This window comes from Balaenoptera acutorostrata, chromosome 7, assembly GCF_949987535.1.
Source record: "Balaenoptera acutorostrata chromosome 7, mBalAcu1.1, whole genome shotgun sequence".
Classification (NCBI taxonomy): Eukaryota; Metazoa; Chordata; class Mammalia; order Artiodactyla; family Balaenopteridae; genus Balaenoptera; species Balaenoptera acutorostrata.
Genome location: NC_080070.1, coordinates 35030292 through 35054737, shown reverse-complemented (window position 1 = coordinate 35054737; position 24446 = coordinate 35030292). Strand labels below are relative to the sequence as shown.

The window sequence follows — 24446 nt, the reverse complement described above, 5'->3', positions numbered from 1 at the left end:
AACTTGATCCTAGATTTCTAATCGAAACCTAATTGAATCAATCTAATTCATGAACTTCTAAAAGGCAATAAAATTATCCTTGGGAAGAAAAAATAATTGTTAATGAGAAAAAAATAAATGAGACCAATGAATAAAACTGATGATGGATAAGTCATATGTAAGCTACATGGTTCATGGCAACGTTCTTATAAAAACCTGAATCCGGAGTAGAAGGCGCCTGTTAGCCTGCTCTAATTTCTTCTGTCTGTGTTCTAATTCTCGAGCTCTCTGTTGTTCTTTTTGTAGCCACTTGATGTACTCCACTGATGCTTTTAGAATGGTTCCTTTGTTCCAGCGCATATCACTGTAGAAAGGAGAGATAACCTTTTCACAATTGTGCATGTCAGCAGAATTCATAAGAACTTACAAAATCTTTCACATTAATATGAAATAATGATTTACATGACTATTATTCACTCTTAGATATTATTGCTTCTGAATAGAAATTTTAATAGAATAGTTAAGAAGCCCTTATATAGTAAAATTAATCCCAGAATGAAAATAAGTGTCAAAAGAAAGTAATAAAGTGACTTTTTGTGGGAGAGCTAAATGCAATATCATGATTCTACCATTACAGTTTTTATATTTTTAGTGAAAATTGCTTTTATTATTAACTCCGAGATTAAAATCTATGTGCGGTATTTCTGCATTAATGAATGAGGAAATGTACATTACTGAGGACTTAAGCCTAAATTTTTTAAGATCATTTCAAATGTACCAATCTTTTAACCTACTTTCTATAAGGTTGCTTTTATGCTTCTAGGAAAAAAATAAAATAAAGTCCCTCCTGAATGGTGATCCTGAGTAATTGTGAAACAAATCGGAGTTTGGCAACATCACTTTATGCAATAGAGCAAAACTTTCTAGAATCATTAGGCAAATTTTTCTGCACAAAAAGCATCAACATTTTTTTTAAAAGCTGGATATCTATTTTGAAGTAAGTGTACAATAAGTAAATACAGTTGAACATTGCCAATAATCTTCAGACTGTAGCATAGAAAAAATATTTTATTAAAACTTATTTTTAGACAGGAGAGATGATAAATCTGGAATTACAGAACAGGCTACTGAGTTTAATATCTAAAAACATACATCAATAAATTTAATACTATCTGACAATTCATAATATGTATGGAGAATAGGGCCAAACTGATTGCTAAAAGTTAATCAGAGCTGTTGAAAAATTTGGATGAATTTTCCATTTAGAATCATGAGATTTCTTTTAATACAACAGTAAGTAAACTTGTAGGGAAAATTTTAAAAGACATTACACTGCATGTATTTTTGGTTTACGTGATCTACACGAAATTCATGGAACTTAATATGTATTTATTAAGTGTTCAGAAGTGGGAAAATGTAGTTTATGAAAAACCTGACTGGCATGTGCCTCATTGGAAGTTCAGGTTAGACGACAATTCCATTAGCTGTAACAAATTAAAGGAATATACATTATTCTACCACAGGTGAAAATGCTTATTAGGTGAGAATGCTGGAATAAGCCATCTTCTACTGAAAAGCACCAAACCATTGCCACGTCTGTCTCAAGCTTGAAACTGCTTTGTCAGTTCTCTGGGGCCATACAGCTGTTGTTATCTTTCCAAGCACAGTGATTTATCTAGTGGTGGGAAGGGTAGAGGGAAAAGAGGCTACTTTTGTCATTAAACCAGAAGTTATCTGTCACTTAAAAGTGTAGTGAACTCCTGAGTTAAAACTCTAAGCAGCAACAGGAGCCTAAAGGCCTTAATTTTGTTTTATTTCTTCTCATGGGAAGAAAAACTTGAAGGACAGAAGGAATAGGATGAAAACAATAACCCTAGTCAACTTTGAAGTTTAAGGTACTGTTTATTTACGTCTAAAATAAACCTTCAAAGTTGTGGTAGATCCATCCACCTCACTACAAATAACTCAATTTCATTTCTTTTTATGGCTGAGTAATATTCCATTGTATATATGTGCCACATCTTCTTTATCCATTCATCTGTTGCTGGACACTTAGGTTGCTTCCATGTCCTGGCTACTGTAAATAGAGCTGCAATGAACATTGTGGTACATGACTCTTTTTCAATTATGGTTTTCTCATACAGAATGAAGTCAGTCAGAAAAAGAAAAACAAATACCGTATGCTAACACATATATATGGAATCTAAAAAAAAAAAAAATGGTTCTGAAGAACTTCGGGCAGGACAGGAATAAAGACACAGACGTAGAGAATGGACTTGAGGACACTGGGAGGGGAAGGGTAAGCCGGGATTAAGTGAGAGAGTAACATTGACATATATACATTACCAAATGTAAAATAGATAGCTAGTGGGAAGCAGCCGCATAGCACAGGGAGATCAGCTCAGTGCTTTGTGACCACCTAGAGGGGTGGGATAGGGAGGGTGGGAGGGAGACGCAAGAGGGAGGAGATATGGGGATATATATATATATATGTATGGCTGATTCACTTTGTTATAAAACAGAAACTAACACACCATTGTAGAGCAATTATACTCCAATAAAGATGTTAAAAAAAAAATTGTGATAGAAAACACACAAGGGGTTTTGCTACAATATCTACTTGATGTCATTTCACTAAATGTTTAAGAGTTCACTCTATTTAAAGCCATTTTAATATATGAGGTTTCTTCTTAAAATATTTCAAGTTTTCCAAATATATTAAAGAGATGTTTTTCTCTCTCCCAAGATAATTTCATGCAGTTAGGCATTAAAAAACATTATATATGACATTATACTATAAATACTAACACATACAAAGACATACCTAAGGAGTGAATGTTGATACTGGCTTTTCATTTTCTACAAAATAATTTTCTTTGAAGAACTTATATCTTTGAGAAAGTTAAAAGCTTGAATGTATATAGGGCTAAAGCAGGTAACAGAAATATGTAAGTTGGAGTAAGAATGCTGCCAGACAAAACTATGGAAAATGTACAATCTGTTGTCATCTTAGGAGTGCACATCCACTTAGAAGCATTAAAAAAATAAAAAAGAAAGAAAACACCATGACAGGTCTGATTCTTCTTGCTTTGATCAACATTTTATAACTTCTGATTTAGAAAGTCTTGTTAGGTATCATTTACTACCTCAACTGCCATTCTTACACAAAAGCCGGAGAAAGTTCTGACTGTAGAAGATAAAAAAATCAATACAAAAAAACCTTAATTTTATATATAAAAAAGTAGAAAGAAAAGAATAATTTGATAGCACAACTAGAATAATTCATGCTCTGTTGGCCTTTTTATATCTACAAATATGATTTTTTTGTAAATATGATTAATTAAAAGCACATATGAAGTAAATCACTACCACACATCTGTAGAAATGCTTCACTTTTTGTATTTGCTAGTTTTGTTTGGTTTTATTTTTCACTGACGGTTAAGAGACTGTGTGTTTTTCATTTCATTTTCTCAACATATATACCTCAACGATAGCTCTTTACTATATTTTTTCCCTTCTGACCATACTATTTTGACCCAGCAAAGAAGAAAGAAGTACAAATTTCTGAATGTTTTTCATACACAAAAATGGCAACTTCATAGAATTCAATATGCTTCCAGGTATTAGCTTTCATTTGCTAAGCCACGCCCTAAGTTTATTCTAGCCATGAGCTGGAAAGGTCCTCAGAGCCTTTATATAACCAAAGCTTCAGAGTTCCTGCTACTTGCCCAAGAGCATGCAGTGTTTAGAAGATGAGTCCTAGGTCTCCTCTCTCAGTTCAGTGCTGTATCTGCAAATCTGTGGCTTTCCCACTTTTTCAAATGCATCTGCCATAAGAAATGTGTTTTCTGTTGTGACCCAGTGGGCTCTTTGTACATATAACAGCAACAAAGGTTTCATGAGGTATTACTATCCTTCTAACGTGTAATATGTAATACTCTGATATTTTCAGTGCCTACATATAATATAATAGAATTAAAACAATTGATACTTCCCCTTTCTGAAATCCACAAAGAGAAAGTCCCTTAAGAACACTTAAAATGAAGCTTTCCCAATTATGGTCCCTTTCAGATGTGATTCTGTGATAAATTGATTTTCCATATTCTAGATCAGGGGTAGACAAACTATAGCCTGCAGCCTGTTTTTGTCAATAAAGTTTCATTGGATGCAGTCGTGCTCTTTCATATACATATTGTCTATGTCTGCTTTCATGCTACAATGGCAGAGTTGAATAATTGTGAGAGACTTTATGCTCACAAAGCTTGAAATAATTACTATCTGGCCCTTTAGAGGATAAGTTTTCCATCCCCTGTTCTAGACAATGAATTAGAACCAGAAAGGAGCCATTTTACAACCAAAGCTTCTATAAAAATGTAGAGTAATAATTATCCCTCACACAAGCTTTATAATTTTTAAGGTATTCTCATACATATTACTTGATTTTATTTTTATAAAAACCCAGCCATATAATTGGTGCTTTACAGGCATGGTGACATCTAAAGATGTTCAGTCAGGCTTCAGTGTCCAATTTTATAGTCTCATCTGTTTTCTGCATATAACCTGGGCCTGGCACTGTGGGTTAGCTCTACCAGTTACAAGGGAAGCTCTCTTAACTGACCTTTACCTAATCACTTTCAGGATTAATTAATGTTCTCCATTCCCTTCGTGATACTCACTGACTGTTGACAGAACAAAGTAGACACTAGGCTACCTTCTAAGACACCCAGGTACTTCTGTTATCCTTGTGGTGACATGTACTTACTGACAGGCTGTTAAATGAATGCCCATTGTACTTATTATTGTGATAGTATAATTAAATTATATGTATGTTAACTAATGAAATACGAATGCAAAAGAAGAAAGAACATTTATAAAAATAGCTATTGTTCTTAGGAAAAGTATATTAAAAGCTTTGGAAAAACTCAAGTAAAATGTCAGTAGAGATAGGTTGCTAAAAAATATGCTGTAACAAATTAGAGTGCAAACATTAAAAAAAATCCATCTATATTTAGGTGGCTGGCACTTAGGTTTTTGTTTTATCTTTAAGAAATTGAAATAGACTATACATTTTTGTGCAGTTTACGTAAGGAAGAAAAATTGAAACACATTCAAACTAAAAGGTCTTGGTCTTACATCAAATGTTTGGTGAATAAATGTGCATTTATATTTTAAGTGTTAAAAAAATGTCTTATCTGGAAAATGGATGTTTCCTTCTGCTAACAGAAAGAGTTGCATGCTTAGAGACTTCAAAAGATTTGAAAAATTATTGGTAGGACCTACACCAAGATTGAGCTCTTCAGACTTTCTGTCCAGTGCTCTTTCTGCCATTCTACTGGAGATGCCTTCACTATCTACTATGCCCATAAGAATAAATATGGCATTCCCTTCTATTATAATTGGATGAGTTGTCCAAGTGAATTAGCACATTTATATTTAGGGAAAGAACACTTTCAAATTTCACAGATCCAAAAAAAAAAAAAAAAAAATTTCACAGATCCCACTTTATCAAACATCATCATTTCTGAATAATGGATTTTTGCCAGTATTTGGAGAGTCCAGTTCTCAGTCTGAACAAAACATTTTTTTCTAGTCATTATTAATGCTACAATGTTTTCATGTTTTTAGAGAAACACTTAACATGCTAAATTGATATTTTGTTTTATCAACTATTTCTTGAAATTTACAACCTCAAACATCCTGTTTAACTGACTTTGTGACTGTATGACACCATAACCTAGCTGAAAATTTAATTGCAATAACCGATTATTGACTGGCATCAATCAGCCTGTTTTTACAATTCTATTTTTTCTGCTTGCAGATTGCCAGAATTTTGGAACCTCTGAAAATTCAACATTCCAATTTTCATGTACACATAAATCTTAAATTGGAAGGCGTGCTATAATCATAAATTGAGGATGCCCGTCAGTATCATGAAAGCATTTGGTACTACCACTAAATTTGCAAATATTGGTGCCATACAGAAAAATCCACTAAATACTGAGAAGAAATAATTTACTTATTTCCTATAGCTCAATAGGACAAGTGTTAGTAACAACGTTGATGCTTAATAACTATCAGCCTTGAATAGATATTAAAAAGTGAGACCAGCAGTAGGCTTATCTTTACCACAGCTGCTTAGTTTCTTAGTCTTTGGTTCTCCCCTCCCCCTCTCCCTCTCACCCATTTTGCGGGGAGGATTGAAACCATAACATTATTAAGAAATGATTGTTGAACTCACGGATCATTAGACTTTGGAATAAGAGTGCCAAGCTCCTTGATTCGGTAATTAATATTATACCTTCTTCTTCTTTCAACTATTAAAAAAGAAATATTATTGATTATTCTCATTAAAGTACAATTCATTTTTGGTCAGCTGTAAACTTTCTTAACAATCTTTGAAAAACAATGAGCAAAAAAGTTTCATTTAGTGAAAAGGGTACTTCTCAAAAATAAAAAATTCAAACACATTTTATTCTAAAAGTAAAAATAACAATATTAGAATTGTGAGTCTATTATTCACAATTATTTTAAAACATTTTCTCTCAAAAACAACATTTTTATCATTCTTTGAAATGCAATAATATTCACTCATACAGATATATATGTATTTATATACTCTCCTTTCTCATACACTCCACTGAAAGGCTAACACAAAGTTTGGTACATGGTAGGTATGTGTGCCCAAATAGACTATGACCTCTTTGAGGGCAGGGACCATTTCTTTCGTATCGCCAGAGGCCTTGGCATGTAAAAGGTGCTAAATAAATGTACGCTGATTAGACTATAAATATAGTTTTCTAATTTAACAACTTTCAATAATACATAGAGCAGTGATTCTTAAACTCTGGCATGCATCAGACACACCTGGAGGGATAGTTAAAGTAAATTTGTACCCCGCACCTAGAGATTCTGATTTTAGTAGGACTGGGTTGGGACCCAAGAATTTGCATTTCTAGCAAGTTCCCAGGTGATGCCGATGCTGCTTGTCTAGGGACCACACTTTGAGAACTACTGATATAGGTTTTTATTCAGAGACTGTTTTCTCTGTTTGCATTTCTATGCATCCATTGCTTATGGAAATTTTGTGCATCTAGTAAATGTTCAATAAATGTCAAATAAACAAATAAGTAGAGTTTTCTATATTGACCCTTACCTAAGAGCAGTCTTATAGAGCACAGAGTAGTCCTATATTTCCAGTACTCTATATTCCCAGTATCAGGAACCACAACTTATGCATAATATTGTTTAAGTAGATAACATTTTTAAAGCATTTTAGGGAAATGAAGGAAGTAAAATGTCATGAAGAAGAAGAAAACTATATGTCAAAAACATTAAACCATACGTGCTTCAAAAATAAGATCTGCTACTGGAAATAAGGAAAGTCATGAAAAAAAATCAATTGTCTTGGTGAACCTACTCTACAAAACAATTTACCATGAATGAACTTGACCTTCAAAAATAATACATTGGGATTCCTCTGAAATTAGGATATAATTGATTCTTGGGAGAGTTTATTTTCCCTCTTTACCAATCCTGTTTTCCTATGCATGTGATTAAAAAAACTGACACCAAATAAAAAACTGAAAAGAAAATAAACAAAGATAATGCTGATAGAAATACATTTATATTTTACAGTGAGAATTTATTAGTAAGTCTATGTTCACACATACTCACTCCTATATTATAAAACAGACTTTTAAATATAAGATGGAGAGCAGCTAGGAAGGATGTTCACAGTTTTATCTCAAAATAGGAGACTGGTTTAGTCCTATAATGTTTTTCCAAAATCTATTATTTAGATGCACCTTACGTAAAATATCAGAAATTCCTACCCAGCTCTTCTTAGATTGTGCCCAGTAAAACTTTTAATGGCTAATTATGATGAGAAGTTTGGTTCCTCAATGTTTTCATCTCCAGTACTAGTTGTCTGTAAAGGAGTCAAGTTTTAAGAAATTACTAAACTATTTCATGCTACATGTGATTTCACTCTTTACAAAGTTTTTGATATATTCACTCATTCCTGTCCTTACATCCAAGCAAAAGGGGCCTCTCTTCCCAGACCCCATACTGATGAGGAGCCCCCTTTGCCTTTTCTTACCATACCCATCCACACTGAGCAAGGCAGCCACAGGACAAAGGGAGCCCCCTTCTAAACTACATTCTGGGTAATTTGCAACAGGAATATCTTCCCAAACACCCTGAGCCTGCTCAGGTTGCTTCCCAGGTCCATCCTCTGGAGGGAGGATCAGGACACCAAGGTGCTTACCCTAGTCCCATGATGCAGACAAGGGGCAGCTGTTTGCAGAGATATGTATAGAACTTGAATATACAGGATGAGGGTTCCCACTCGTGTTTGAGGCCACTTGCAGCATAGAAATGCAAGTGGCCTCTAGGGGGTAAAGAGAGAAGTGAGATGGGCTGCTGGCTAAAGGCTGGCATTGCCCCACCCTGACATTCCTACTCAGAATTCCAAGGATCTGAGAATTCTTATTTCACACCTGGCCTTCCAATCTTTAGGAAGTATAGAACATACTTAATTTAGCATTTCTAGCTTGAGTTATAGCTTTTAAGTATTTAGACATCTGGTAAGTGGGACTTTATTTGTCCTCCAGCCATGATCCTCACAAATGTTAAGGGATATCCTAGATTCATATTTAAAATGTGATATTAATTTTTTGTAACATTGATATCTCCAAAAAGGAAGATCACTAAGTAAGAGAATCCAAATTAGAAAACACTTTGATAATGGTCATACCAGGCACCTATCATACTTTACATTAAATGACCTGTTATTTAAAGCACAAACATAGAGGAGAGAAGAAAGGAGCAAGGAAGGTAATAGTTAGCAGACTTAAAACTAAGAGAGAAGCCTTTAGCTCCTTGATGTATTAATTCCTTCTGCTAACAACTAGCTCTGTCTTTCAGGTTCTACTTGTCTCATAAACTGCACCAACACTTATCTGCTCTGCCACTAAGTGATCAGAATCAAATCATTTCCCTCTCCACAATTACTCTAAGGACTGTTATAACCACAGGTCAGCCCTCTCCTCAGTCACACAGTCAACCTACTCTGTGACGTAGGCAGATGCTTCATGAACAGATATATGCAGGTTTCACAGGTACATGTAGAATCAATTTCAACTAACCACATGTAAGGAAATTCCAGGTTTGTTTTAGAACTTTAAAGTTTTTATTTAATTCTATTCTATTCTATTTTTTTCTCATTTTTTGATTTGGCTCCCAGAACAAAAAAGCTTCACACTCAATTAGTCAAGCTCACTTAAGACAGTTAAGCATTTGAGACATGACAAAGCACTCTAAAGCTCAACTTGCCCCTCAACAACTTCCCTGGATGCATTTACCCATCTCATGTGACCCATTATCAGAGTCAAACTGACCCGCAGGAAGGCGTAAGAGGCCCCTTTTTTGGCAGCAGCAGTGGAATTCAGCAGTACAACATAAGCAATACTTTCAGATAACTTATCATTAGGAAGGGAGGAGCAGATTGACACAGAAAGATAAGAACCTGGAGTCACATTTCTTGCTATTTAAATGGTGGACATTTTCTAAAGTCACTTTAATCTCTTTAAACCTTGGAGTCAATGAGTCACAACTGAGTTCAAACATAACTCAATGCTCACACGCAGTCTTCCTGAGAGAGAGAGAATGATCAAGGAGAGAACTTGAGATGCTGAACTTCATAAAAATGTCTAGATTTTCTGAGAGTTCACATTGTTTAAATTGCCCAACATAGCTCTACCAGTGAGCATGTACACTTAGTTTTGGTCATCTGACCTCAAAATATTTATGGGGCGACAATAAAACATCACACATTTTAACCTTCTGCATTTCCTCTTGCATTAATTAATTTTGTTTCGGAAAAAGGAAAATATACTCACTGAGGTTGTGGTTGTCCTTTTTTTGTCTCTCTTTTGCCAAAGCTCGAGTATCAGTTTCTGATCGAAAGGAAGACAATTGAAACAGTACTTATTTCTACCTTACAATCCTTCCAGTCAACATAATTCAGAAATACTAGTGAAAATACAATATTACTTGCTCCAAGTGGTAAAATATATATATATATTTTGCAAATATTAAGAAATTTGGAACAGAGTGCTCTTTAGTAAGAAGGCAGTGACAAAGCCTATGGGCTTTGAGCAGTAAAACCTGGATTTGTATTCTGGCGCTCCATTTAATAGCCTTGTGGACTGTTACCTAAGTTCTCTGTGTCTCAGGCTTCTTACCTGTAAAACTGATATAATACTTACCTGATAATCACTGTGATGATTAAAATAGGTACAGCACACAGAAAATATTAAACTGCTTAATCATTTTTATTAGTATTGTTCTCAGAATTTTAAGATTATTCAAAATTATTACAACCTAAATTTTTACAACCTTAATTTTTTATAAAAAATTATGATTTCTACATCCCAAGAATTGAAACTAACTACATTTCTCAGATATTTCTATTGGACAACTCCATACTTTCAGTAAGTGACACTTCACGTGCTATGTAGTTGTGAGCATTTGTGATAGTCAGTCTCCAATATGTCCCACGATGATTCTCACTCATGATATTCACACCTTTGTTAGCTCCCTTCCACACTGAATAAAGCTGACCCGTGAAACTAATAGAATTTTGTGGAAATGATTAGTGTGGCTTCCCAGACTACATCATAAAAGACGTTTTCGGCTTCCCACTTTGGTGTCCCTTGAATTGCTAGTTGTCATGTCATGTGGACACCTGAGCAGCCCTGTGGAGAGGTCAACGTGGTAAAGAACCAAGGCCACTTGCCAACAAGCAGCACTGACTTGGAAGACCTGTGAGTGAACCACCTTGGGAGTGCATCCTCTAGCCCGTCAAGTGGCAAATGTCTGTACCTCTGGCCAACATCTTGACTGCAACCTTATGAGAGACTCTGAGCTGAAACCAGTTTTACAAGTCACTCCCGGAATTTCTGAACCATAGGGATTGTATGAGATAATAAATGTTTATTATTTCAAGCTGTTAAATTTTGAGTAATTTGTTATACAGCAATAGACAATAATACAATGTTCTTTGAATTATTCTAGTTTTAAAATAGAAATACATTTATTTAAATTTAGTTAAGGCTACATTCATTAATTTTAGTCTAAATAATTTGAATGCATAGATATTTTTGAGTTATTGGTTAGACTCCAAGAATGGATATATTGCATTTATTAAAAATGTTTATATTAACTGTATAAAAATATTTAAAGACCAGTGTTTGAGCTCCAAACTAAAAACTTGTTACAGAAATTTCGACTGAGTTTTATTTTATTCTTATGGAGAAACTAACACTGGTCTTGTAAGTCATGAAATCCTTATTTTGATCCACTTCTGCTTCTAATCAGCTGTATGACTTTGGGAAAATAACTCCTCTGACTCTTGATTCCCACATCAACATACTGGAGGAACTTGACAGTGCCCCTATAATTCCTTTGAGTTGTAACAATTTTGAGATTTACTGTTGAAAACTGAGGGGTTTTTACCCACGTGACAAAGTTAAATGTGAATCATGAAATCTATAAAACAAGCTAAAAAGGGGAAAATCTAATTTTCGTTAATCTATTAATCTGTTCTTTTGCAACCATGTTAATAAATTGCATCTATTCAATATCAAAATGAACGTATGTTAAGTGAAGAACTTAGTCAAACTGTCATATACATATGAATAGAGGTTATGTGTATATTCACCCAATTCCTAAAATAATTAATTAATTCAATTGAACTGTAAGTTATGTTAACTTGCGTTTGGTTGTCATAGCGGAAAAAAAGATGGGTTTACTCTCTAAATGTCTCCCATTTTAACTAACTATTTTAATAATATTTTAAAAATCCTCTTTAACTTGGAAATATATGTCACTCATGTCTTATGTAGTTGATTTTTAAAAAGGATAAAACTATAAAAGCAATGTTACCTGTAATTTCTCTTTTCATTGGTAGACTACTTGGACAAGAAGCACTTGTAAGGCCCATATTAATTGGTGAAATTCCCTGCTCACCGCTATACACATCCAAAATACTTCCAGAAAGCTTTAGAGGAAAAAGGAAGAAAAGATCAATCAAATCTTTGTTGGATATTGACGAAGTATTTAGATGTTCATTTTAAATTTACCACTTTATTAATAGTAATTTGTAATAGATAGCATTTTAATTTTAAACAAAAGTGAGTATGCCTTAACTTTGTAAAATCATTGTGGCATGCTTATGGATAAGCTATGTTGAAAAAAGCTGTTTGTATTTAAGCAAAAGGAGAAATTAGTTCACTCACGAAGAAAAATTTTGATTAATATTTACAAAGTTATGGGAATTTGATCCAGCACATTACCCAGTTATAAATGAAAAAGATTAAAAATATCATTTTTGACAAAAATCAATATACATATTAGCAAAGCTGGAAAGTTCATTGCATATCATAAATTAGGTATAATGGTTGAACATTTTGGAAGCCTTCTTAATACCATCAGTGCTACCAGCAAGTCACAGTCAAGAGGTGTTCTACACTATTAATTAAGTGAAAAACTTTCTTTCCTTCCTGGAAGGCATACTTTTCTCACTGTACACTTAATGTTCTAGATTATTATAAATATCCTAGCTGGTAACCAAAAGTAGTCTAAAACTGCTTTTGCCTCTAGTGGATATAGGGTATGTCTAATTATAGCAACACTGCAATTCTTAAAGTGTTTCTTGGGAACAATTTTTCAGAAAGCTAAGATACTTTATACACAATTTAAAATCATACCAATTTGTTAGTTAAAATGTGCTTATTGATTTGATCTCCCAAGAAAAAAATTTAAATAATATTCGTAACTCAAGTTAATATTCATTATTCCAGAACAAGCTACATTTAAAATATAAGATTTGAATGTTTAAAATATTTCCATTCTAAGTATCTTTATTTCATTTCTGGGAAGTCAACCAAGAGCTGAATAAGCAGTATCTTTTTTCTTTCCTAAAGAACTAAAAATAATACAAGTAACCAAGCAAAGCTATAACCAGATTATTATGGAGACTCTAACATCTTATTCCCACTTTTTGTAAAACTCCAATTCAAACTAAGGGAAATTTTTTAATACTTATAAAATCAGACTGAAAATAAATGTGAAGAAAGACCAAAATTAGTTTCTGACATAATAATCTATTAAACTATATAATAATATTGTATATTTCTGAGGAAAAAAAATCATTGAAAATACAGTGGAAATCAGGCTAATATTTAAGTGTATGTGCATATCAATAAGGACATTATAGATTGCATATGGTATTCTGATGTATGTTTTCATATATTGGTTCTTCTCATTATTTACTCTATTTGGACTCCTCATCTTTATTTTATATAAATTCATTGTTTTAAAATGTATTTTTGGGGGGCTTTCCTGGTGGCGCAGTGGTTGAGAATCTGCCTGTCGATGCAGGGGACACGGGTTCAAGCCCTGGTCTGGGAAGATCCCACATGCCGTGGAGCAACTAGGCCCGTGAGCCACAATTACTGAGCCTGCGCGTCTGGAGCCTGTGCTCCGCAACAAGAGAGGCCGCGATAACGAGAGGCCCGTGCACCGCGATGAAGAGTGGCCCCCACTTGCCGCAACTACAGAAAGCCCTCGCACAGAGACGAAGACCCAACACAGCCATAAATAAATAAATAAATAAACCCAAAGTTTAAAAAAAAAAAAAGAAAGAGCAGCCATAAAAAAAAAAAATGTATTTTTGCTTCTTGGACCTTAGAAGGGAGCGTCTGAAGTGGGATATTTAATCCCTCTCAATTTCCTCATCTGAAAAATAGGGACAGAGACAAAGTTGACCAAATTGGATAGATGATGAGTATTAGTATCAGTACAACACAATTAGGAAGAAATCCTAAAAGCAGATATTTCCCTAACATGTGAGTCATTTAGTTATATTGGTAAAATTTAAAAGTTTCCAAGATCTTTTTTGAAAACCCTGTTGGTTATAAGCTGGGGCATCACCAACCTGAATTGTACATATCCACTGTGCCTTTGAGAAACATAATGGACATGCTGAACAAAAAGACAGGCAGTGAGGGAGAAGGAAGGGGGAAAGAACTAGGAAAAGGGCACTTTTCTCTGAACAGTTTGAATTCCGATGGATTTCAATGCAGCAGTAGCAAATAGCAGAAATGTGTGAGAAGAAAAGGAGCCATATTACATATACACTGCAACAATAAAGTGATAGATTCCTAACTATAGCATCTCACTGGGTCCATATTACCTCATCAGACTGTACCCAATGCATTTTTCCTTAGAAATGGGTCTGGAATTCTGAAAATGAATCTAATCCTGCTTAACTGTGGGTATATTACATCCTCTCCTGACCTTGGTTATTGTCTAATTTATGCCCTGAAGCACAATGATTAATATCCTGTTTAATTTTATGCTGTAGGTACTACTCTATTTCATGTAAATGGCTAATCACTTTTTGAATATCATTAAACAATTGGTTTCAATTTCAAAGTATGTAATACATCTCACATAATCTAAAGAGCCTTTTCTCCATTAAAAGATATAAGGGTACAGTGTTAGTGAAAATTTAAAGATTACATAGACATTGGAAAAGGCTTACAAAGCAAAATTATAACTACTTTTTTTAAAGGTGTAAGTTACTTAGGTATTAAGGTCTAAGTCTTAGCTTTATTTTATAGAGTAGTAGGCAACTGGATAGATATTTTATGAAGAAGTATTTATTATTCTGGTTAAAACACAGGTTACTTTTTCAGAAAAGCAAAATCATTGACATAACAATAGGGAAATGTTATTATTAGAAATAAACTCACAAATTTTAAAGACATCTAATAAAGAATTTATTATAAAATATTTTCAACAAGGTAAAACATACTCGTCAAGACAATTCTTCTTTCCAGCAGAAAAAAGTGAACTCCTGATCTAAGAAGTTGCTTTGAAGTGAGAAGTGATTGGCAGTGGTTCCTGATGTCCAAGATTCTCTACCCTAGATTTTAGTCACATCTCATTACTAAGATCATAGAGACTTAAGTGGACTGAGAACTGGCCTTTCCACACATACGCTACCTTTCAGAGTAGCCAATATCCCCTAAAGAAAATTAGCTCACAGGTCAATATATCAAAACGTTAGAGAAGAATGACTATTTTAAAAGTTAAACAATATGGAGTGTTAGAAATAACATCAAAAGCAAAAATTTTAGAAATAAAAAGTAAAAGATCACATGAAACCAAGTTTTTAAAATTGACTTAGTGTACATTCTAAACGAAATAAAGATATTTGTAATATCTTTATAATATAAAATAACTTGTAATAATTTATAATATAAAATAATAACAAGAAAGCATAAAATGGCTGAAGTGATGAAGCAGAAATAGGAGCCATGAAAATATAATACTTGAACAAAAGAAAACTATGGAAAAACAGCATAATGCATACACTTAGAAAGAAATAAAGGAATTACCAAATTAAAGTAATCTCTCAGGAGGGTGATGAAAAGAACCAAGAAACAAAACATATGAAAGAAAATCTAATTAGTATGTAGGATAGAATTATTAAACCTACAATACAGACAGGTATTAGGACTCTCAGAGAGAAAGAATAAATAAAACTGGAAGGAAGAAAAAATTTTAAGAAATAATGGAGATGCATTTCCTAGAATTAACACTAAATAAAAGACCAAAAAGTCTTTTATTTTATCTCATTTTATCATTGTTTTATTTTGATTTAAAAATCAAAGGGCCTATAGAATATCAAAGAAGAAAAACCTACACTCAGACACATTATAGTGAAATTTAAAAGTATACAATGACAAAGAGAAAGATCGAAAAGCCTAAAGAGAAAAAGAGAAGATTATGCTCAAAGGAACAAGAATCTGATTAACATAAAATTTTTCAATAGCAAAATGGATGAAAGAAGAAAGTGAATCAGTATTTTTCAAATGTTTAAAGAAAAGGACTTAAAATACAGAGTTTTATATCCAGCCCAAATATCATCCACATATGAGGCCATGATGAAAAATATTCTTAGAGGTATAAAATGCTTAAGAATATTTACCCTCAAAGACTAACACTGAAAACAGTTTTGGATGAAGTAAATATGATATAATAAAATATGTCATAAAAAATAATCAAATATCTTGGTAAAGTGGTTGTAGTTTAAAAAAGAAGAAGGGAATCAAAATCAAAGATAAAATGAAATGTATAACCATATAACTCAGTATTAAAGTCTAGATAATATCAGTATGATTGGATTGGAGTAGTAAAAAAGCCAATGGATGTGAAAGTGGTAAAAAAAAAAAAAGTACTAAAGAAAAACATATTAAAATATAGGACTCAGTTAAATAATAAAATAAGATGAGAGGAACAGATGAAAATATATCAATAAGAATAATCAATGTAAATAGGTCAAACTCCTCAGCTAAAAGGTTGACAGTTTGGTTAAAAAGACAGTATTTAGATCTATATAGCTTACAAGAGACACAGCTACATTGCAAAAGGACACAAAAGATTGAAAGTTAAAAGATGGGAAAAGATATGTCCAGCAAATTATAACCATAGGAAACCAATGAACTACATTAATATCAGAGAAAATAGGCTTTAAAATTAGAAAAATTAGGACTAGAGAGAGTCACTGTCTAATAATAAAGAATTCAATTATCCAAAAAGGCACAGCAGTTATGAGCAGGCTTGTACCTAATAGAATAACCTCAAAATATGAAACAAAATGTTTGTAACTACAAGGAAAAATTAATAAATCCATCAACGTATTGGGAGAGTTCAACACATTTCTCCCTGTTTTTTGAAAAGTCAAGTAGACAAAAATAATCAGTAATGTTCTAGATGTGAACAATAAAAGTAAAGTCTTGGCCTAATACATGTATATAGTTCTACATCTACAAATTAGAGAACACACCGTTTTCCAAGTACATATGGAACGTACATAAATATTGATCATGTACTCAGAAAAAATACTAAAACCACCCCCCCCAAAAAAACTTCAAACATTTCATAGAGTCCTTGATTTCCTATATATTTAGAAATTCTTAACTGACTCAAGAGTAAAGAGCAAATCATACTGGAATTTAAAAATAAATGAAAGATACTGAAAACACACATTAAGAAACTTCTGGAATATGGCAAAGTAATGCTTTGAAGGAAATTTATACCCTTAAATATGAGAAAAATAGATAAAAATTTGAAATTTGATAAACTAAGTAAACTTCTCAAGAAGTTAGAAGAATAACCAAATAAACCCAAAGCAAGTAGAACAGATAATAATATAAGATCATAAATCAGTGAAAAACAAAACAATGCAAAAGACAAGTTTTGTTTTGTTTTTTCAGTTAACAAACTTGGCATGCCTCTTACAAGACTGATTAAAAAGAATGAAGTCTAAACAAATGATATCTTTTTTTTTTAAATTAATTAATTAATTAATTTATTTATTTACGGCTGTGTTGGGTCTTCGTTTCTGTGCGAAGGCTTTCTCTAGTTGGGGCAAGTGGGGGCCACTCTTCATCGTGGTGCGCGGGCCTCTCACCATCACAGCCTCTCTTGTTGTGGAGCACAGGCTCCAGACGCACAGGCTCAGCAATTGTGGCTCACGGGCCTAGTTGCTCCACGGCATGTGGGATCTTCCCAGACCAGGGCTCGAACCCGTGTCCCCTGCATTGGCAGGCAGATTCTCAACCACTGCACCACCAGGGAAGCCCAACAAATGATATCTTAAATGAAAGGAGGATATAACCACAGTACAAGTTGAGATTTATAAGTTTTTTTCCTCAAGGATCAGGAACAAACAAGACTGGGATATCACCCACTTTCTTTCGCCACTTCTTTTTAACATAGTGTTGGAAGTCTTAGCCAGAGCAATTAGGCATGGGAAAAAAAGTCATCCAAATTGGAAAAGAGTAAGTAAAATGATTTTGTTCACAGATGATATGATCCTATATGTAGAAAATCATGAGGCTACACACACACACACACACACACACACACACACACACACACAAGTATGAAAGCTAATAAATGAATTCAACAAAGTTGCAGGATACAAAATCAACATGCAAAAATATGTTGCATCTTTACACACTAAAAAAGAACAATCTGAAAAGGATATTAAGAAGTCAATTCCATTTACAGTAACATCAAACAGAATAAAATATTTGGGAATAAATTTACCCAAGGAGGAAAAGACTTAGACACTGAAAACTAAAAAACATTGCTTAAAGAAATTAAAGAAGATATAAATAAATGGAAAGATATCCCATGTTTTTTGATGAGAAGACTTAATATTGTTAAGATGACAGTTCTACCCAGAGCAATCTACAGATGCAATTCAAACCCTATTAAAATCCTAACAGTGGTTTTTGCAGAAATAGAAAAACCCATATTAAAACTCATATGGAATCTCAAGGGACCCTGAATAGCAAAAACAATCTTGAAAGAGAACAAAGTTGGAGGACTCAAATTTCCATATTTCAAAGCTCAGTACAAAGCAACAATAATCAAAGCAGTGTGGTACTGACATGAAGACAGACATAGAGAGTGGAATAGAGAGCCCAGAAATTATTCCTCAAATATATGGTCAAACGATTTTTGACAAGAGTGCCAAGACCAAGACAGTTTTTTCAACAAACGATCTTGAGAAACTAGATAGCCACATGCAGAAGGTGAGGTTGGATTCTTACACCATAAACAAAAGTTTCTCAAAATGGATCAACAACTTAAACATAAGAGTTAAGGCTATAACACTCCTAGAAGAAAAGATGAGGGAAAATCTTCATGATATTGGGTTTGGTGATGATTTTTTGGATATGATACCAAAATTACAGGCAACAACCACAACCAAAACAGATAAATTGGACTTCATCAAAATTTAAAACTTTTGTACATCAAAGGACACTATCAAGAGAGTGAAAGGACAACTCACAAAATGGGAGAAATTACTTGCAAATCACATATCTGTTCAGAGGTTAATATCTAGACTACATAAAATAAACTCCTATGACTCACAAAAACAACAACAAAAACAATCCAATTTAAAAAATGAGCAAAGAACTTGAATAGACGTTTCTCTGAAAAAGATATACAAATGACCAATAAGGACATTGAAAGATACTCAACATCATTAGTCATTAGGGAAATATAAATCAATACCACAATGTTTTACAACTTCACACTCATTAAGATGACTATTATTAAAAGAAAGGAAAACATGTTGGTGAGGCTATGGAAAAAATGTTACCCTTGTGCATTGCCGCTGAGAATGTGAAATGATGCAGCCACTGTGGAAAACAGTATGACAGTTCTTCAAAAGTTAAACATATAATTAGCATATGACCAACAATTTCTCACCTCTAGGTATATACCAGTAAGAGTTGAAAGCAGATACTCAAACAGATATTTGCACACCAATGTCCATAGAAGCATTAAAGAGCCAAAGGGTAGAAACAATCCAAATGCCCATCAATAGATGAATGGATAAATAAAACGTGGTATATGCATATACCGGGATATTATTCAGCCATAAAAGGTAATGGAGTACTGATACATGTTACAACATGTATGAATCTTGAAAACATTATGCTAAGTGAAATAAGCCGATAGGGAAGGACAAATATTGTATGATTCCACTTACATGAGGTACCTAGAATAGTCAAATTTATACAGACAGAAAGGAGAATAGAGGTTACTAAGGGCTGGAGGTAAGGGAAAATGGGGAGTTATTGTTTAATGGGTTCAGGGTTTCTGTTTGGAAGAATGAAAAAGCTCTGGGAATGTATAGTGGTAATGGTTGCACAAGATTGTGAATCTATGTTATGCCACTGAATTGTACACTTTAAAATGTTTATAATGGCAATTTTTATGTTATACATGTTTTACCACAATAAAAAAGATAATAACAGAGATTACCTATAATAATTTTCCAATGACTGTGAATGCTTAGGAAAAATACATACATTTCTAGAAAAGTATTATTTGGTAGAACTTACTACACAAGTAATTAATAGTCTTGAATAGTCATATGATTACTGAAGAAATCAAAACAAGCTTTAAACATATTACACAAGAAAATATCTGGACTAGACAGTTTTATGGGCAAAACTGTCACATTTTCAAGAAACATACCATCTCAGTTTTGTACAAACATTTCCAGACAACAGAGACAAGAGAGAATACGTTCCAATTCATTGAGACTGAAACCATATGAAAACATTATGAAAAACAAATACTATAGACCCATTTCATTCATTACTATAAATCTTAAGCAAAATATTATTAGTAATTTGAATTCAAGAGAATATAAACAAGGTAACTTACCATAATCAAGTTGGATTTCCCATAAATATATTTTATGACGTTAAAAAAGAAAAAGAAACTCTATGATCATCTCAATAGATTTAAGAAAAGTATCTGATAAAATTCAATCCCATTTATTATAAAATTCTTAGTTTGTGAGAGGACAATAACTTTCAATAATAGAAAAATATAGTTTTGCCTGTGTTTAAAATCAGTGCTTCCCTATGAGAAAATAAAATCTGGGTCCAAAATTATTGTACAAATGTTCATATAACCATTTACTCTCAGGCCAAATACAGTAAAGGGCAGCATAAATGATCTGACCTAAATTCCACATATGTTTTTTCTGACTGTTTTGGCCTCTTCCTTCTCCATGTACTAGGTCCAATCTATTACTCAGTTATGACATTTTTTTCTTTTAAATCATTGGTCAGTTTAAATTTTCTTCCCTATCCTCGTATCTCAAGATCCTCAGGGTCTTCAGCCTAAATTATGTCCCTCCCTCCAGTAGCCCTCCATCCCTCTCAGTTAGTTTCCAACTGCTCCTCTCAAACCAACTCGTGTTTTAAAAAATACAACTTTCTTCTGATCTCTCCCAGCTCAAAAACCTAAAATTTAAACCTCTCCCCTTTAACTCATATATTAAGTTCGAACCCTTGTGTCCAGCTTTCAAAATCTCATTAAATGGTCCCACATTATCTGGTCAACATTATTTCCCACTACTCTCAAGTTCTGAAAGATTTCTCATCACCACATACACATATGTAGACTATGTCACAGCTTGCAAAAATAGATCTCCCATTCCAGTGGGAGGGAAGAGGCAAGAGGATAGAATGTTGCCAAACGGAACCTATGAATCCGCATATGGAGAATTTTTAAAAGATAATAAAATACAAGCAATATCATAATATATATATGCAACGTCATAGATAGTTGAGTATTTATTATATGCCAGATATTCAGATAAGCATGTTTCATAGTAATAACAAATAACAGGTTGTCAGTTAATCTTTATAATAACTTTGTGAGTGAAGTCTCATAGTTCCCATTTTAAATATAAATAATTAAAACTCTGAAAAATTAAGTACTTATCTCAAGATCATACAGTTGTAATAAATAGAAGACTTGAGATTAAAACCTAGGTCCGTATAACACAGAGGCTGGATTCTTTACTACCTATCCTATTGTGGAAGGGCCCTTGCCTTAACACTTTTAATGGTAAGAAGTGTTTTGAAAACTCAAAAAAGTTGGAGGCCATTGGAGAATATTTTTCTCAGTTTTATTCTTTCCCACTGCTATTTTCTGCACCTCAAATGTCTTCAAGCTTTCTTTAAGTATCAAACTACAACCTACTCTCTAAGGCTCAACTTAAGGTCCAAACCATCTCCAACACTCTCCCTATGGCAACCTGGCTTAATTTTTTTCTTCACCAAAACGCTATAGTACGAGGAAACTTGACCACAAATTCAATAATTTAATTCATTTTTATTGTTTTACCCCTCTTCATTTATATTCACTCAGCAAGACAGAGGGTACTATAGTACCCAGGAACACTCATCATGTTTCTGAAAACTTATTATGTAAAACCCTGAGAATTTCCTGGAGATACATACATGTGTATTTGTGTATATGCATACATACATATAATATGCATATATGTATTATGTATATTATATATGGGTGTTTGTGTGTGTGTGGTGTGTGTGTGATGTAACTATCTCCCAGATAATCTCATTATAAATGCAAAAAAGGAAATAAAATCATATATATATATATATATATACATATATTTCCAGACAATTTTTCAGTATAGAGACTAAAAGAAGAAAAATTTCTAAACCCATACATAGATGTGTATGTGTGATATCTATATGTCTATATCTATATCAAATATTTAGTGTGAGTTTCATGGGAAAGTGAGGGGATTTTGAGTTGTTTGGATCCTCTATTTTGCTTTTCTCTGAAGACATTTACTGTGAATGCAAAATGGCAAAACTGAGCTTGAGACTATTAGATAGAATAACTGTAGGCATAGAAAGAAGATAAACTTCAGGAATAAAGAGTGAGCACTGTAGGAGAGCATATATCACACAATGTAAGCACACATAAAAACTGGCATTTAAGAGAATATTTTCTTTCCTTTTGTGTATTTATTCATTTAAACATAGTAAACTAGATTTTTCCAGTTTTAGGACATGTACAATTGATCTTCCCCTAACTTTATTTTATTTGCTGAAGCAGGGCTATGAGGTTTGAATGATAAACATTGAAAAGAGAAGTCCCACTGAGTTATTTTTTTTTCGTTCTATTATAAGTGAATAAAAATAATATGTTGGGCGGGAGTGGGAGATTCCTGTCCTTGACCAGCTGGTTCATAAAGCAAATAGAAAAGATAAAATACAAAACAGAGAATGGTAACAAAATAAATGCTTTTGCATCATACACTTTATATAATCTGTTTAGTACTAAATGTAAACGCTGCAACAAATAATTAGTAGAACCTTCACTTTTTGATAAAAAGGTCATAATATAACATAATTTTTAACAATTTTTTAACTAAATAGACTATAAAAATATTTTTACTGTAGCCAAAGCATTAAAAATTATCTTGTAAGTACACAAGCTTGTCAGTATAGCAGATTATATGTTACACTTTTCAATGCTCAACTTCTACATAGCTTATTTTAATGACTATTAGTTTATAAAGTTTAAATTCAGTATTTAAGGTGGTTTCATCTCCAAACATTGAAAGAATTCCAAAATGCACTTGCTCACCAGTTTTAACTTTGAAGTGTCTATAACCTTCACAATAGCAATGGTTTTCTCTTTCTCCTTCATCATTTTCTTTTCCTTACACTTGCAAGCAATAACTGGGAGAGCTGTGCAGAAACTTCTAAGGTGAACTTTGGCTCTTCCTTGGACTTTAAGTCTAATCTGCTCTAGATTGTGATTGACAAAAGCTTGCTTGTTGGTGTTATGCAGTCCTTTCAAGTTCCAACCAAGCACAGGGGGTTGTTAATATTTACTCAGTCCTTGTCTCTGAAATAGTCTTGAACTATAACAGTATACTGAGATTGTCAAATGCCACCAGCATCTACAGACACTTGATCGAAAAATACCCATCTATAATAAAAGAAATAAGTTACTGTGCACAACCACATCTCTGAAAGGGAGAGGTGAAACTAAGACTAAAGGGTAGAAATTATAGGGAGACAGATTTAAACTCAGAGGCTAAACAATCCTTTGGCTGGAATGTGACAGAGGATCGGATCAGGCTAAGGTCCCTTCAGATTCCAAGATTCTACAATTCTATGAAATGGCTTCCTTCTGAGCCTGCTAGCACAGCAGATTGGGTAAGATTGTTGCATTTGGTGTCATACAGGATTGGATTCAAACCCCTCTCCTGCCATTCACTAACTATATGAACTTGAGTGAGTTACTGAACTTCTCTAAGCCTCTTTCCTCATTTGTAAAATGATAATCCGTAATAACAGTCTCTATCTCATATGTTTGTTGTGGTGATTAAATTTTCATGAAAAGTGTTTTGCACAATCCTTGTCACATAGCAAGTACCCAAGGCATAGTAGCTATTATTATTGTTGTTATCCTTATTGCTGCTGATTTTAGCCATTAAAAAATTTCCTAAATGGTAATGTATAATGGGAACAATTTTTTAAAATATTGTGTGTGAATTTTAAAGTATTTATTTCATATGCATTTGCTGAGCACCTGTGATGTGCTAGGCATTTGTGCTGGGTGCTGAGAATAAAATAATGAACAGGTCACTCTTTTAGGCTTTAGGGACACAGCAGTGAACAAGACAGACAAGATCACCAGCTTCCAGGAGTTTACATTTTAAGGGTGGGAGCACACAATAAATAGGTAAATAAAATAAAAAACAAGATAATTTTTGTAACTCTAATCCTAAGTGTCCCAGGGAATTGAATAAGATATTGATTTAGGAAGTGTGGGATGGGGTCTTTCAAATAGGGTGATTGTGGAAGACCTCTCTGACAAGTTGATATTGACTAAAGATCTGAGGCATAAAGAGATAGTCACGCAAAGATCTGGGACAAAATCATTCCAAGCCCAAAAAAGGAAATTCAATGGTCCTAAAATGATAATATGCAAGTCATATTCAAGGAGTAGGAAGAAGGCTA

At 33.3% G+C, this 24446-nt stretch overlaps 1 protein-coding gene across 5 annotated transcripts in view; it reads right to left on the bottom strand.

The window, feature by feature from the left end:
• Positions 1-24446, bottom strand: part of TFEC (transcription factor EC) — a 278168-nt gene that overhangs the window by 5278 nt on the left and 248444 nt on the right. For 4 of the 5 annotated variants that reach the window (XR_009008780.1, XM_057549625.1, XM_007195111.2 and 1 more), the window contains 4 exons: positions 11926-12040; positions 9879-9935; positions 6218-6293; positions 196-343 (listed from right to left, as the gene is read on the bottom strand). Coding sequence is in view for 4 of the 5 variants with exons in the window: in XM_057549625.1 (XP_057405608.1) it covers positions 196-343; positions 6218-6293; positions 9879-9935; positions 11926-12040 (396 nt within the window). In the remaining variant the exon portion in view is untranslated. Of the gene's footprint in view, positions 1-195; positions 344-6217; positions 6294-9878; positions 9936-11925; positions 12041-23061; positions 23143-24446 lie in introns of those variants that run through there. The other variant, XM_007195110.2, reaches the window with a different exon arrangement.